This window comes from Sesamum indicum, linkage group LG9, assembly GCF_026168435.1.
Source record: "Sesamum indicum cultivar Baizhima isolate 11 linkage group LG9, ASM2616843v1, whole genome shotgun sequence".
Lineage (NCBI taxonomy): Eukaryota > Viridiplantae > Streptophyta > Magnoliopsida > Lamiales > Pedaliaceae > Sesamum > Sesamum indicum.
Genome location: NC_142665.1, coordinates 17,314,178 through 17,330,659, shown reverse-complemented (window position 1 = coordinate 17,330,659; position 16,482 = coordinate 17,314,178). Strand labels below are relative to the sequence as shown.

Sequence of the window (16,482 nt, the reverse complement as noted above, 5' to 3'; positions counted from 1 at the left end):
CCTGATTTTACTGTATCATTATTGCAAAAAGAAAAAATATATATAATTGAGGGCGAAAAGTTATATTTTATTATTAAAAAATATTTTGGACAAAATTACATCTTTAATAAGGGATGTTGCAAATGTCATCCCACACTTTATTAAGTTTCTTGAAGCGATCCAAACTTAAAAAGAAATTGTAAGTTTAGTTCCAAAAGGCCTTAAAGGTCACAAAGTTTCGTCGTGGTAAAAAACTTTTAGATTTGTTTTTACTGTGGATTTGTTGTGTGTATGTCATCACTTATTGTGAGGTGAATACCTGATTTTTTTTAGTAAGATTTAGGTAGTTTAGGTTCACTTTCATTTGGCTTGATATCATCAACTTTTACTTGGATTAGTCTCTTGAGAACCTTACTTGAACATATTTTTTTCTTATGATAGAATGTCTACAGATGGGGTTGTACGGACGTTGTGATGCAAAAGGTCTTCAACTCAGAGCCAACGAGGTTGTTCCAGAGCACCATCTTCCTACAAAGGACAATAACTGAAAGGCCAACATGGATAACGGAGGAGATATCAACGTCCTTGCGAAAAAACTTACCTAGATCAAACTTAGATGAATTAAATCAATTACAGAGCAAGTGTATCACACTTGCTATGTGATTGGTCACTTTCCCTTAACTGTACATAAATCACACGATAAGTGTATTGCACTTGCCATATAATTGGTTTAGATTCGACAGAGTCAGATCCGAACTAAAACTTCCCCGTCCTTGCTCCTCATTTAGCTCAAATCAAATTTTCAGTAGAATTTTCCAAACAACAAGGTCAATTGAATAGTGAATCCATAGGTGGCTATTACAATTTATCGAGGTGGGTCATCTTTCGCTGGCCAGCGCAGGGGGAAAATGGTAAATTTTAACACATTGATCAAATTTAATAATTTTGAATACTTATCTAATTTTTCACCATTGTAAACTTTTATTGACCCCTGTACCTATATATATGTCATAAGATTGTCATGACCAACATTCATAGCATGATTTAACATCTATATTAACTAAAACTTCCTCCCAAAATAATACCAAAACATTTTCATTTCTTTTTAACACTTTTTAAAAATAATATCGAACACTAGTCAGTTTTCTTAATATTCTTTTTGAAACCTCCCAAGCTCAAATCTATTTTTCCTATTCAATCTAATTGCACATAAATCCACATGAATTAATCTAAATAGTGAAAAGAAAGGAAGCTTTGAGAGAAAATTGCAGGAAATGCCATGGATTTCAAGAACAAAAATCCAGTATGCACCAAACCGAAACCAAAAAATTTGATTCGATATCAGATGGGTCCTCAAGCTTTGTCAATATCACAGAACTGATCAAGGGTGGAAAGTGGCTACCAAACATGGGATAATTTATCCCACCTATAGAGGTGAGATGGATTATCCCACCTCCACAGTGATTAACACCTAAATGTCCCACGCATGGTTGCTTCAAGATATTAACAAGGTTCTCTAGGTCACAATGCTGACGAAATTACTACAAGCCATGGTTCCATCAGACAAGATAAGGGATAATACAAATGAGTGACTGCTCCTTCATTACATACATAAGATATCTGGTAAATGTTTTGAATTAATTAAGATACAAGGAAGAGACACAGAACATGTCCCTCAGACAACAGGACTACGTGGTACAGTCGTATTAAACTTTTGGAGTTAGCTTCGATATCTCCCCTCAAAAGGGACTACATGGAATGCACTCTACAATGGAGGTCAAGTGTCCTTGTTCGATAATGTGCTTCTTTGATGTCAGCCAGTGTAGGGCAGCCTGCAAGGGAGAAATCATTTTTGTAAAGACAAATCCACCATGCAATCTATAGGCATCTCAATTAGCATATAAAAGAAGGGATATTAACAAACTCACCCCAGCTTAAGGGACGTATCAGAACTATCGTAATCTTGTGGAGGGCCGGCGGAACTACAATTAGCATTAGTGACAGACTCCGATGACTGCCCTTCCTCGTACACTATGTTCTCTACATCAGCCGTTCCCATCTTTCTGCCGCTATTTGATATATCCAACACCTTATCATGATTATTAAGAAATTACAAGTGAGTACATTTTACATTTATATATGTTCATGTCTGTAATGTTTGATAGATCGGAGGAGATGGTGATAGAGAAATATATATGAGATGATCCAGGAAGAGTAGTTACAATTTTGGTTCGGCAAGTATGGGGAGTGACGCTTTTGATCCACTTAAAATTTACTTTCGTAATGAAGGACAACAACTTTATTTTTTGGGTAAAATTACAACCATCTCTCCTAATGTATGGTATAATTATTAATACTCATAATTGTTTGAAAATTTATAAATATCCCCTTAAATAAAAAATAATTATGTAGTCCTTGGACAGTGAGGTAACAATTACTATTTTAATCTTGCTGATTTTTATTTAAAAAAATATTTGAAAAATATAAAAAAGAAAATTTGAGGGGTTTTAAGTAAATAAACCATGAAAAATATCAGTTCATAAAAATATTTTATATTAAAAAGTATATAAAATTATAATTCATATAATTCAAAAGGGCATTATGAGCAGCTCACCACAAAAATTGGATGAAAATGTAATAAGAAATGGGCTTATTCTCAATATGTCATTTTTTAAAATTTATTGTCCTTCATTATTAAACTAAATTTCAAGTGGACCAAAAATGCCAAGTCGCAGTACACAAGACCAAAATGACAAGTTTTCTATGAGATGAGGTAATGCACCTGTTGTCTTAAGCGTTCGTTCTCTTCCATGAGTTGCATTCCCTGCATGTTTTTTGACAAGGAGAAGTTGAGATTTAGGACACAAAATCTAAAAACATGATCACATAATTGATATATTTAGGACAAGTTGTGGTAATAAGCATACCTGCTCCCTACTGTTATATTTAACTGCTTGCATCTTTAATAAAATTATGGGAAAAGTATTATTTTAGTCCGCTAAATATGCCTAATTTTAATTTTAGTTCGATAACTATGTCAATTTTTGTTTAGATCCAGTAACTTACGAAATTACTTACTTTTAGTACTCTGACAGATTTTCGGACAATTTTACCCCTATGCAACTTTTGAAAGGCAGTTTTAGTTCATATGCACTCATAGGGATAAAATTGTCTGAAAATCTGCTGGAGGACTAAAAGTAAGCAATTTCGTAAGTTACTAGATCTAAACAAAAATGAACATAGTTATCGGACTAAAATTAAAATTAGGCATACTTAGCGGACTAAAATAATACTTTTCCCTAAAATTATCATGTAAATAAGAATATCATGATATATACTTTTAATTGTTTTCTCTTGTCACCTTCTCTAATAAATATTAATGATTCTATAAATTTGAAAAGTTTAATAAAACCGAAAAAGGTCAATATTCATACATATATGTATATATATATATATTATATTAAGGTAAAATGTTAATTATGGGATTATGCATATGTATATATATATATATATATATATATTATATTAAGGTAAAATGTTAATTGTGGGATTATGCAGATACAATTGTATTTTATGTCCCACAAGTTAGCTTATTTGTGATTTTGATCCCATTGATTTTGAATTCACCACATTACGTCCCAAAAATTCAAAAAATCTACAATTTCAAAACAACCTTAAAAACACCTCAAGACTTAACGGAGCTAAAATTGATTTTTTTGGAATTATAGAATATAATGTGGTGAGTCAAAACAATGAGACTAAAATCACCAAAAAAAAAACTTGCAGGACATAAAATACAATTTTTGCATATATGTTGCTTGCCATTATCACGAATTAAATCCATTAAGAAAAATCAAATACAGACCGGAGGGGAATATATCAAATTTGAATGGGAAAAAATGCATATATTGTCTTATAACAGGGGTGTCACTTCTGATCGACTTCGATTTTAATTTTATAATTCAGACAATAGTTATAGATAAAAAAGTAATACATTTGATTCAATTTCTACCAGAAAAAAGAGGTTGCTACATGCCTATAAGCATGTGCTTTTTTTTTTTTTTTTTTCCCCCCGACGAAATTGGCATTTTTCAGTAGAAATTTGACCAAATGTGGTCTTGATTTTAAATTATCAACATAAATTGCAAAAATGAAATCAAGAGCGGACAAAAGTACCATCCCATCACAGTTATAGGACGAAAAATGCAGTTTTTTCCAATTTCAACTTACCTTTTCTTGAAGTTGATTGATCTCTTTCATGATTTTCTCTCCCTGCCATAGATCCATCAAAACATACAATCAAGGTAAATTCATGGCTGCAAAACATGTCACAACATATTCGGAAAAATACAATTTTAATCCTATAAATTAGGAATAATAATTTTGGTCATTTTTAAATTAAAATTCGCAATTTAGTTCCGTAACTTTAAGTTATGGCAATTTTAGTCCTTACAGCCCAATTTGACAAGAAGATTCCACATCATAATCTATGTCAACACCTAAACTGGAACTTCCGACAATTTTAATGACATGGCAGTCCAACACGTTTTTTTTAAAAAGAAAATGACTTGGCAAACACAAAATTACAACTTACCATATCATGAAGTGGTAATTTTAATTTTTCAAGTCATATCCTAAAAATATATATGTATATTGGACCGCTATATCATTAAATTCGTCAGAAGCCCCAATTTAGGAATTAATACGTGTAATGACGTAAAATTTTTCTGGTCAAATTATTCGGAAAGGACTAAAATTACCATAATTTTTAAAATTACAAGACCAAATTGCAAATTTAAATTCGAACAGAACTAAAATCGCCGCTCTCATAATTTTCAGGATTAAAATTACATTTTTACTCGCATCAACATATATACAATGCAAAAGGGAGACCTTTTTATCTATAACACGGCTGAGTCCAGCTTCAAGTGACCTCTCCAGATGCTGCAACTCTTCAATACTCAATCCTTGAAGCTCCTCTCCTCTCATCCGCCTGTCAATTCCAACATCTCATTGAGTTCAAAGAGGAAATTAATTAAGAGGGTGTTTGAATAACCTTATTTAAAATATTTCTTAAGCTCATATGTGCTCTAAAATGTTTCAAAATTTATAAAATAATAAATCTTATTTTATAAATAAACTCTTGAAATCTATATATAGTAAAACAGAAATATTGAGGTCATTCGAGTAAGCGCGTATTTAGATGGTCACTTTGTATTCTATTTTGCGATATAAGCAATCATTTTTTTTAAGAAAAAAAATTAAATTCGGTTAAGTATATGATAGTTTATCTTTTACTAAAAGGTTCATTATTTTTTTTTGGATCAATTATTCTTTATTTTGTTTGAATTTAGATAAGTGTATAATAATTTATCTTTATTCAAGAAATTTACATTTTTTTTTAAATAAATTAGCCAACGACATAATTCAGATTTATTTTTATGTCGGAATATTTTTTATATTATTGATTACTATCATATTAAATCTTAAATTATATATCAATTCAATATTTTTATATTATAAAATTTAAATTATTTATATGTTATAATTTTATTAATTTTCTTGACACGGAGATACATACTACCTAGTATTTGTATAAAATAGATCATGCGCTTCAAAGATACTAGTAATGGCTTATTTATATTTGATACAAAAAAAAAAAAAAATTAAAGGAGTTATGGTAAAATAAATTTCTTAATTATTTGTATAAAATTTAAGATCATATTATTTAATAAAAATAAACTCTTGAAATATTTATATAAAATAAAATCATAAAAATTAAAAAAATGTTAATAAAAACGATTTTATAGTTCATATATATGAGTAAAATCAAGAAGTTTATTAAAATTTTAAATATAAATTAAGAATTCCTATTAAAATTTCACATAAGCTCATAACATTTCATTCTAAAAGCTTATAAGTTCACTCAAACACTCTCTAAAACGCTTTGTACCTGAGCTGATGGCTTCTCTCAGCTACCTCTTTGATCAATCTGGAGTGGTCGTTGTCCTCAACTAGCTGCATTCATTGTCGAAAAACAATGATTTCGGTATTATTGAAGAACTCGTTAGGACAACCTGCGACCTATCTAAATTTAATTGTACTTTTAGTCTAATAATTATATTTTTTTAGCATTTCAGTCCTGTAACTTGTTAGGGTAGTAAAAAGTATTTTACCTTTTTTAATTGCGTAATTGTAAGCAGAATTAGCCGGGTTCAAAGTTGGTCGAAAGTGACATCGTAATTCCAGCCAACTTTGAAATTTTCGGGACAATTTTACTCTAAAATCGTGAAATTAAAAAAAGTGAAGGATCATTTTACGCCCTTGCAAATTAAGGGCTGAAGTGCTAAATAACTATAATTCTAGGACCAAAACTGCAATTAAGGTGACCTATCTATATCAATGTACTGCAAAAGTGGAAGGAAAAGAGTGCACCTGCAGCTCAAGGGATGGCTGCTCCAACTTGTCAAGGTTCTTGGAGTGCAAATTATGCCTTTCAAGTATTTCCTTCATACTGCATAAGCCCCAAAATAAAGTTAAACACAAATCAGAAACAGACGTGAAACTAACCACGAATTACTCGAGCAATAGCAAAAGGATACAATTAAGAAGGTATTTGGCTCTTAATAGCTCTTATAAACTAACCACGATTGCAATATACAAGCTAAGGAGATGAGCGGATCAAAATCTTGTCGATATATTAATTTCTAAAACACGTGTGAAATTCTACATATCTTGACGCCTTTTACAACTACGATACTTAGACAAATAACTGTCAGAGCCCTTTTCTTGATCTAGCTAGGCCATGGACGAAGTAAATTTGCACGAAAGAACAAGGAAAATACTGAACCGGTTCTCATCTATCCTAGAATTAGAGAGTAATGAGGCCATTGATGGTATCAGGGTGGGAGGCAGATTAACATAGCACGTAAGGGAAACGAAAGATATGTATGCAATAAAACACATTGGATATATATACTCTTTTTTGTTCCGTCTAGCATCTTAAAAGAAAAGGGCTATCGCTCATATCAATAATTGGGATGAAATGTTGAACGAAGATCCTTTTTCCTTATTGATCCACAAACCAAATGAGGCGTCGTCTCTACAATCTCCAACAGCTTCTACTTTACTTTTTATCTAAATATCGTCTGTTCAAGTTAGGATAAGATAACAAAATCAAGAATTTAATTTTACTAGAGCTCATAGAAGTTTTACTTTTAGGATAGGTGAAACTTCAACCAGCACATTAATGCACACACAGCACATGTAATGTTTCAAATGATAAATTCAGGCATCTACGGGGAGCTGTATTGAGCCCACCTGCTGCTGGAATGCAGCTTTCCCTAAAACCCATGGTCCCAGAAACCCCAACATATATGTACAAACAAACATACAGCACTATGAAAACCATGAAATCCAGAAACTTTACAACTATGCCAAAGATTCACAAGCAGATAAACTAAATATGCCTTTCAAACGCCTATGTATTGGTCAAGACGTTGCTCACAGCCTAATCCATACACACACACACACACACAGTACATAATACACAATAAATGAGGAAACTTGATTTATTGCGCTCAGTATTACGGTTTGTCTGCACAAGACAAATCTAGAACTAATAAATGCTAGGAAGAATATTTAACCAGCAACATCACGGCCTCCGAGGACAGCATCAAAACTAGCTAAAAAGCAACCTCGGAACCTATATATGTTACATGATTGCAGTATAATTTCCAAAATTGTGAAAGAATAGTTCATTCAAATTTATGGAAAATCTGGGGGACAATCTACCAGAATAGCAAAGAGTGACAGCAAAAAGCATAAAATACTCCAAGAAAGAAGACCTGTCCGATAAAAATTTAGCACTTGAGCTGCCAAGATGGGAGAAATATCATTATTATTCTATTTTCTGATGGCTGACAGCAAAACAGAAGATTCAAGAATGATTCGACTGAGTTCTTCAACCATGACCACACTTTTAATACCCCAACACAAAAAAGAAAATGAAAATTCTCTCCCTCACCATAAGAACTCTAATTTCTTGCAGTTGTTTCAAGAATCCACTAGTCCACTCTTTCACCATCTACACGCAAGCACGCACTCTTGCACATATACATACATGTATATGTTTTGTGTAGATATATTTATATGTATATATGGAGAGAGAGAGAGAGAGAGAGAGAGAGAGAGAGGGAGAGAGACCTGGAGCTGGCAAACTCAAAGAGCTTGCCAGTGGAGGAAAAGATGATGAGACCAACATCAGCATCGCAAAGAACTGAGAGTTCTTCAGCTTTCTTGAAGAGTCCTCTTCTCCTCTTGGAGAAAGTCACCTGCCGGGCTGTGACGTTGTCGATTTTCTTGATCTGTATTTTCTCTCTGGCCATTTTGCTACTGGAAAATTTTACAACACTGTTAAACCCACTTCGTTCAGAATACAAGGAATAAACCAGCATATAGATGAATGATCTAGATAAGGGTTTCTAAAAATGGTTCTGAAAAATGTCCAGGTTAAGAGAGAGATTGGAATTTGGGGAGAAAAGGCGGCATTTTGCCATTTTTAGAGGGGAATAAGAGAACAAAACCCTAAAGGCAGCAAAGGAGGAAAAGAAGAAAAGATATATATATATATATATATATATATATCTACAAGACTCATGAGAGAGACGGGCACTAATTCATCAGGCCATTGTTTCATTCAGATCCAGATGATGATGAGAGAGATAGAGGGGGCCGCCTGAGATAATAATTCCACAAATAGACAGATGGTATAAAGAAGGAAAGACTCGGTTGAGATTGGTTGCAAGAGAATTTTGCTTTTACCAGTTTGGGGTGGGGAGGTGGGGGTGGGGGGAGTTTGTGTTTCCGTGTGTGCGTGAGCTTTAAAGCTGTTTGGGTTTCGGAGTTATTGATTTGGTTTTTGGGGAACCCAAGACTACTGTTTCATGTTGGCCGAAAGGTCACCAATGAGTGAGAGAGTTGTGAGTGTGTGTGTGTGTGTGAGAGAGAGAGAGAGAGGGCGTACTATAAAGCGTGGAAATGGAAAGAGGGTCTCTTTTCTGGTGCAATATTATTTATTTAGTACATTCATACACTTGCATATTTACTTTTGTGGGGAGTACGGATTAGGTTCTTGATTGACAGAAACAAGTTGTTCATATCATCTTTTTAGGTCGTCTTTGACTTCGTGAGAAATTTTAATATTGAGAAAAATGCAAAAGTTAATTATACAAATCACTCTTGAGGTTTTTGCAATATACAAAAGCCTCCCCTATGATTCATTTAATTATATCAACGTCCCCTCATACATTATTTGTGTAGTTAAAAGTGATTAATTGAGTAAAAAAACAATTTTGCCCATAGCTTGAAATGATAAAAAGAAAAGAAATGCACTATTACAAAAGGTGATTATGCCACCTTAGCTTGTTCTAGGAGTGGCAATGGGGTGAATATGGAGCTGATTGAAGTAGACTCAAGACTCGTCCTATCAAGTTTTGATGGATCCCGACTCGCTGCCCGCTGCACCCATCGGGGCAGGTCGGACCCAAGTTACCCAATTTTTTTTTTCTTTAACAAAAACAAAGATAATGAAAAGGAAGAGGAGTAGAGGAAGAGTCGATGAGAGATGGCGAGAGGGAAGAGGGAAGCAGTGAAGCAGAGAGTGGCGAAGGTGAGGGAAAATGATGGAAAGCGGAGCAGCAAGGGCAAACAACGGAGATAGGCATGACGAGCGCGAGAAGATAGCGGCGGCTAGGGAAGAGAAAGGGACAAAAAGAGGGAGGAGAAAGGAGAGACAAGTGTCTAGGTAGACAGGATAAGGTGAACTAGTTTGGGCGGATCATAAGGAGAGGTGTTCAGGCATTTCAACGAGAAGATAACACTCAAATTTTCACTTGCACACTTAACTCTCTCTTGATTTACAGCTATTCTAAACTTATATTTTGCACTCCACACAAAATACATCACCTTATAGCCATATTTTTACCATTATTCTTATTTTGACTCAAGTTTCCTATTATTTTATTTAGTAAACCTTTATTGTCTTAAGCATCATAGTGCTAACATTTGTTTGCAGGCTAGTTCTCTGTTAATCTTAGAATTTATCCAAAGATCATTCGATTCTTATAGAGCGGCTGAAATTCGGTACGCATCAACACTGTTACATCAACTAAGACTAAGACACAACCGTCCCATACACAAGGTCATTGTGGCTTCATAGATCATATGACTAACTTTCATAGTATCGTAGCTATGGAATTCCAGTCATACCGATCATGCTACACGGGCTTCCATACGAAAACTCCTATGAATTAATTCAGTGAACTTGACAACCCATTTATCAAGCACCCACTAAAGTGCATAGACGTCATACATCTGTCATTGACGAAACTCGCACTCATCACATAAATGCATCACTTAGTGCAAAATTTCTGCATAACTCCTCAATGCCCATTCTTGAGGGTTCTCAACTTGAAAAGTTTCAGACAAACCCTTAGAAGTTGGTTTCATAGTCATCATCGAATGTGTTACCCTACTTCATTGATTTAACTGGTTTGTTGGATTTGTGTGTGAATGTAATAATAACATATAATATAACACAACAAAGATGACCGAATGATAAATTTACAAAACAACCAACTAAACGACTTTTTGGTCACCTACACTAACAATAATACCTTTACTTTTTAATTAGGGTATCTTGGGTGGATGATAGATTAGCTTGGGTTGCTATCTCAAATCATTGGTATATTGAAATTAGGTGGATTATTGAACTCAAAATACTTGCCCATCATACATTTTCCTCCATGATGACAACAAAGTTTCTTCTTTTATTTTTGGGTGAATTACAATGGGCTATATTGAAATTTTCTATAATTACAAATACTTTCTTGTTATTTAAAAAATTATAAATAACCCTTTGAAATTACTTAACGACCTTCTAAAAAATACTCCCCTACAATAGGCTGGCACAAGAAAGTATTTGTTAGATAATCGTTAATAATAGGAAATATTTGAAAATTTTCAAGCAACAAGGGATAATTGTAATTATGAAAAACCTTAGAGGAGCCTATTGTAATTTACCCTTTTATTTTTTCTAATAGTGATTTGCCTATTTAACTAAGTATTTATTGTAGTGGTAATGACAATTGCTGCTTAGAAGTCAGCAACTCAAGTTTTATTTGTTCATTAGTAGGCATGTAGGTCAAATGCATGGCTGCTAAACTGCTAGATCAGTAATTTAATAGGCACCACTCAATTTATATGATACGGGCATTTAGACGATCTAGTTGTTTCTCTGTATATGATTTGAATTAATTAAAGGTATATGATTCAGTTGGACCTTTGTGAAACCCTTGCATAGTGTTTGATTAAAACATGCACTATGTTTGACCTACTTTTTTTTGCCAGTTTTGGGTATATTTAGCAGTGTTTTAAAACAGTATTTGTACTATTTTTTGGTCCAAAAATACAACAGTAATTTTTTAGGCATAAAGTCACAAGTCGTCTTCTTCACCTCGCTTTTCACCTGCGTTCTCTCTCAATGTTTTTCTTCTTTTTCTTCACAATTTCGATGACCCACCAATTGGGACTTATACCGTTCGACTCCTCTCAACATGGAGAACATTTAGATCCGATTGGATTCCATTTTGATCAACATTGCTACAAGCCCCTAAAATCTCCTCCACCGCGATTTTAGCTTCGATTCAGCCATCTGAATGCCGACCGCCATCGAACTACCACCAATAGTTTGTTGATCGTCTGACGAGTCCAATAGACCCTCACCAATCCATTTTCATCAACGGTATGTGTAGATTTCTTAAGATTTCATTCTTCTTTTTTAATTCCATTGGCAAGTTTCGAGTGAACTCGACCGATTTGACTAAGAAGTGGTTTTGTTTCGCTTATTTCTCATAGAATGGCGACTGATGCTCCTCCACCCAACGGCTGATGTATTCGATTACAATTTTCCAACGATCTCAAAAGGTGGCGCGATTATACTTGCATTTTGCTGAATTTTCCTCACTTTTTATGTAATTTTTTAGAATTGAAGTTTGATTGAATTATTGATCGCTATTGTTTCGCCATCAATAATTGTTGCCAATGCATGTGGCGTTTTCTGCTATTGAATAACTTTTTCAATAAATTTAAGTATGATTTGTACTCTTCTGAGACGTTTGTCGGATATGAATTTACTTTTTCTGCTCTACTGAGTCTCACTTGGATGCTGATATTTTGAAAAAAATCACTATTTCACCTGTGAAGTGTACTGTCCTCCTCCCTCTATGTAATATGTTACAACTCTGTATGAGATTTGCACTTTCATTCTTTGCTTATTGGTAAATATTGTAAGAGTAGTCTGTTGAGCTTATTCTGTCGGAAGTAAAGTAGTGCATTGCAGTTGTTTACACACTAGTTGATTAGACGCTTTCATTGTTGGTCGTGTACTCTCATCCATCTAACATTTGACTTTACCATTTTTTTGTTATTAAGGTATGTATCTTACTTTTGCTCACAAATCATGATCTTGAATGTTGTATTATTCAAATTTTTAAGATGAAAATTTTTTAATTTGGTTTTGCTTCCTGTTGACGTTTGTTGGAAATGATGAATTAGTTCGACTTGTTAGTTCTATGTTCTTGAATTTGCATAATCATTAGACAGTGTGTACTGTGAGGCTCGTTGATTTAGTCTGTGATTAGCTGTGTGTTTTTTGTTTTTTTGTTGTTAATTCAGTTTCAGTAGGAATTCACTCCACATTTTGTTTAGATTTTGTAGATTGATTCTTCGTTATACCTCATCTACAATTTAGGAGTCTAGAAGATTCAATTTTTTGTTACAACATTGTATGTTATGCAAGTTACAATAGTAATAGGTTCTACTTTCATTTTTTTATCTGTGTGTGTTATTAACCTTCATTTAAGATTTTTACTTATGCATTTGTATTTTACATTGAGAAGGTTGTTAGATTTATTATCTTTTGCAATACATTAAGCTATCAATTTTAAGTTGAAACCTGAAGCATCTAACTTAAAGCTTGGGTAAGACAATGGACTTGTTACTATAATCGTGAATGAACTAATAAACCAATTAGTTGATGATGTGTGAAAAGATACCAATTACCTAAAAAAGCCCTCATGCACAGGTTAGTGGAATTAATGTATAGTTTCTGGTTAGTCATCTAGATTTAATGACAAAGAAATCTGTAGCGTTAATTCTTTGGTGATTTTTGTCTCAAATTTCTATGATTTGTTTGACGGTCTTTTCATTTTCTAATCTCGACAGTGTAATAAGATAAGGTAATGTATGTTTATGGCATTACTACATATACTTATTTTCCTGACTGTTATTGAGTAATTTACATAACATGATAGTATTGCCTTTAAGTTAATGTGGTTGTAAGCCATATCTGTATTCTATTTGATTTACCTTTATGGTGATGCATGTCTTGCTTAAGCAGAAGGTCTTGACCGAATGATAACTAACAGATAGTTGACTGTAAAAATGCAATTCTGATAGGTTTTTATATTGATCTGGATATCACATTAATGTATTCAAGTGCAGTTTAGACATCTCTGCTTCATCAAAATTCTTTCTGATAAGCTCAAGCCCGTCATGTATTATCTAACAAAATTTATTTTTTCTTGCTCCTCGGAAAAGAAACACGTTATGATAAAAATGATAGATTATAGCTACCTTGAGGTTTGACATAATTAATTTACTCATTGTTTGAGAAATTACAAATAATCCCACCCCTAAGTTTAACGACCGTCTAATAACAAACTTAATCCATTAGTCTTTATTAGATTTCTATTTAACTTTTTGGTATAACCAACAAAAATGTTCTTTTAGATTAATTATTATTTTATATATTTTTTAAATTTAATAAAATACTTATATAGAGTAATTCGCCCTCTTGACCTTAATATAAGTATATTTATTGTCTGACGATAAACAATTGTTGGGTTGATATTTACTATTGGATGAAATTGTGATATTTTTTGAATTGATTTTGAAATGGGAGGCTGTTGGAAATGCACAAGATCCTATTGAATATGCATAAGTAATAAGATGATTGTTATAAAACAGAGTAATTCATTAGTATCGACAAAATAATAATGTTTATTTCATAAAAAGAAAACATTCCAACAATCATACACACATTTTTTGGTAATTCTTTTCATTTATTTTTATCTTATATAATATATATTTTAAACAAATTTTATCTTATATGAATTTTACGTACGAGTATGGTAGGTGAGAAGAAAGTGCTGCTGATGCCCGTGTCTTAAACCATACTATATCACAGGACCCAACTTTCTTTTTTTCTCCTAATGGTGAGTAAACACTTTAACATAATTCCATTATACACAATTCAAGGGTGAATAGTAGTCTTATATTATTAATTCTGATATTGATATATGAAGTACTGCAGGTAAGTATTATCTAGTCAATGCTGGGTTTATAAACTACCAATATTTTTCTTGTGCCTTACCGAGGTACTCGATACCACCTAGCCGAGTATAGAGGTCATAATGGTCGATACCGTACCCCACAAGACCTGTTTAACCATGCACATTCTCGTTTGCGCAATATAATTAAGCGTTGCTTTGGAGTACTGAGAAAACGGTTTACAATATTGCAATGGGAGATGCCAAGCTACCTTTTTCAACACCAAATGGATTTAGTTATCGCTTGTTGTACACTTCATAAATTTATCCGCAGGTTCAGTCATGATGACATCATTTTCAATGAACCAGAAGATGAAACTCCACCCGATATGAATGCGTTTTACCATAGAGGACATCCTACCGTGATTGAATTAGAAGCACAACGCATATTACGCGACAACATAGCGATGCAGATGTGGGCATCTTATAATACCTATGCATTGGTAAACGTAAAGTACACACATCCAGATGTAATGTTAATGTGCAACTTTTGACTAACGTGTAACAAGTACCAAATGAGGATTATGAGTCAAAATTGGTTAGGGGCGTTACAAAAAACACAGTATATTACCTTTAAATATGTTCGATATATAATTTAGACGTTTGTATGATTTAAATTATAATATCAAATCGATTATACGTGCTTTATATTTTATACTCTTAAATTAGTTGTTGCAAACCTGAACACAAACCAAACCAATAATGTTCCTTACATATTATTCTTGTTAACATTCTTTTACACAATAGTATGAGTATTTATTTTGCAAGCATGGCATATCGCAGATACTTGGAGCGGGCTGGCTTTCAACAGGAGGAGTATTGGACATTAAGCGTTGAGCAGCTCTTAATGTGGATGATCGTTGATGACAACACCAGGGTCCCCATGAGAGATTATCGTCGTGCAGAGGCACACATGGCTTAGTGGGTTCATGGATTACCACGGTTCTTTGGGTATCATTAGACACGAGATCAGGTTCATCAGAAATCCTATGTATTGAAGGAGCAATCTCGTCAGTTTCACGAAATCATTCAGATACCAAGGATTTATTATGATGTTGAAACATTTTGCATGGATTTTCCTTACGAGCTACGAGCACATACAACACAGGTATGTCATGTTATCGCTTTAATTCAATCATTGCAATCTAACAACTGCCATTTTTTGAATTAATATTTATTTTTCAATGATTAATTGTCAATATGGACCTGTTGTAGATCTACCCTTTGGCCAGACGATACTACCAGTACCCGGAGCCTCATTACCCCAGCATGCTGGAGATATGGGGCCCAATTAGACTGCCGCTTGATCCATCAGAATTCCACAGTGACGGGGGGCATAGCCAAAGTAGTAACGCACCGCATAGTTCTGTGAGAGGCGGCGAAGAAGCCCCATTATCATCTCGGGGTCCAATGCACAAACGACCCAAATGCATACCCATATTTCCAATTGGGATGTAGTTGAACAGGTAGCTCGTGGGGATGGTGGTCCACAATTAGAGCGCGGTATTTTATTAGGACCACGTCGAAGTCTGGATATGAGTTCGGGAGTTGGCGGGATTGGGTCATGGACAAATTACATTCGTCACTTTTGCGTGCAGTCCGACCGTAGATGTCATTCGCATAGTGAGAGAGACAATACAGCAAGGTCGCGACGACCACATAAATTCCACCACGGCGACGTGACGGTCCTTAGGTATTAGTGGTGTTGTTGTAGAATATACGAGCCAGTCACTTGTTGTCATATGGTAATTACAAAGTTAATGGGAACATGATTTTGTGCGTCTTTTATCATTCAATGACTGATGTGTCCTGCTTGTCGTAGTTTAATTGGACACAACTCCATATTAGTCTCCAAAATATATTTTTCGAACCATCGCAATTTGTAGTTATAAATTATAATTAGGTAATACTGCATTCTGTGGATTTTTAAAATTATTAAAAATGAAGGATGCATTGGAGGGTTGATTTACATGTTAAATGTATAATATTTTCTCCGATGAGGTTTGTATTTAATTCTTAAATACAAATACATTTCATTTTAACCACTTAATAT

The 16,482-nt window shown here is 33.7% G+C and overlaps 1 protein-coding gene across 1 annotated transcript; it reads right to left on the bottom strand.

Annotated features, from left to right (window-relative positions):
- Positions 1-1,555: 1,555 nt before the first annotated feature.
- LOC105178249 (MADS-box protein SVP) lies at positions 1,556-8,881 on the bottom strand. The gene is made up of 8 exons (XM_020699205.2): positions 8,185-8,881; positions 6,415-6,493; positions 5,933-5,997; positions 4,873-4,972; positions 4,210-4,251; positions 2,762-2,803; positions 1,908-2,068; positions 1,556-1,811 (listed from the first exon to the last, which is right to left on the bottom strand). The coding sequence occupies exons 1-8, from the start codon at positions 8,433-8,435 to the stop codon at positions 1,793-1,795; spliced, it is 759 nt and encodes a 252-aa protein (XP_020554864.1). The 5' UTR covers positions 8,436-8,881; the 3' UTR covers positions 1,556-1,792.
- Positions 8,882-16,482: the final 7,601 nt, after the last annotated feature.

Excerpts from the sequence above, each read along its gene's own strand:
- LOC105178249 (XM_020699205.2), bottom strand. The coding sequence starts at position 8,435 with ATGCTGGTTTATTCCTTGTATTCTGAACGAAGTGGGTTTAACAGTGTT. Across the intron at positions 5,998-6,414 it reads AGCCATCCCTTGAGCTGCAG|CTAGTTGAGGACAACGACCA; the intron begins GTGCACTCTTTT and ends CAATGAATGCAG. Across the intron at positions 2,804-4,209 it reads TCAATCAACTTCAAGAAAAG|GGAATGCAACTCATGGAAGA; the intron begins GTAAGTTGAAAT and ends AAAAACATGCAG.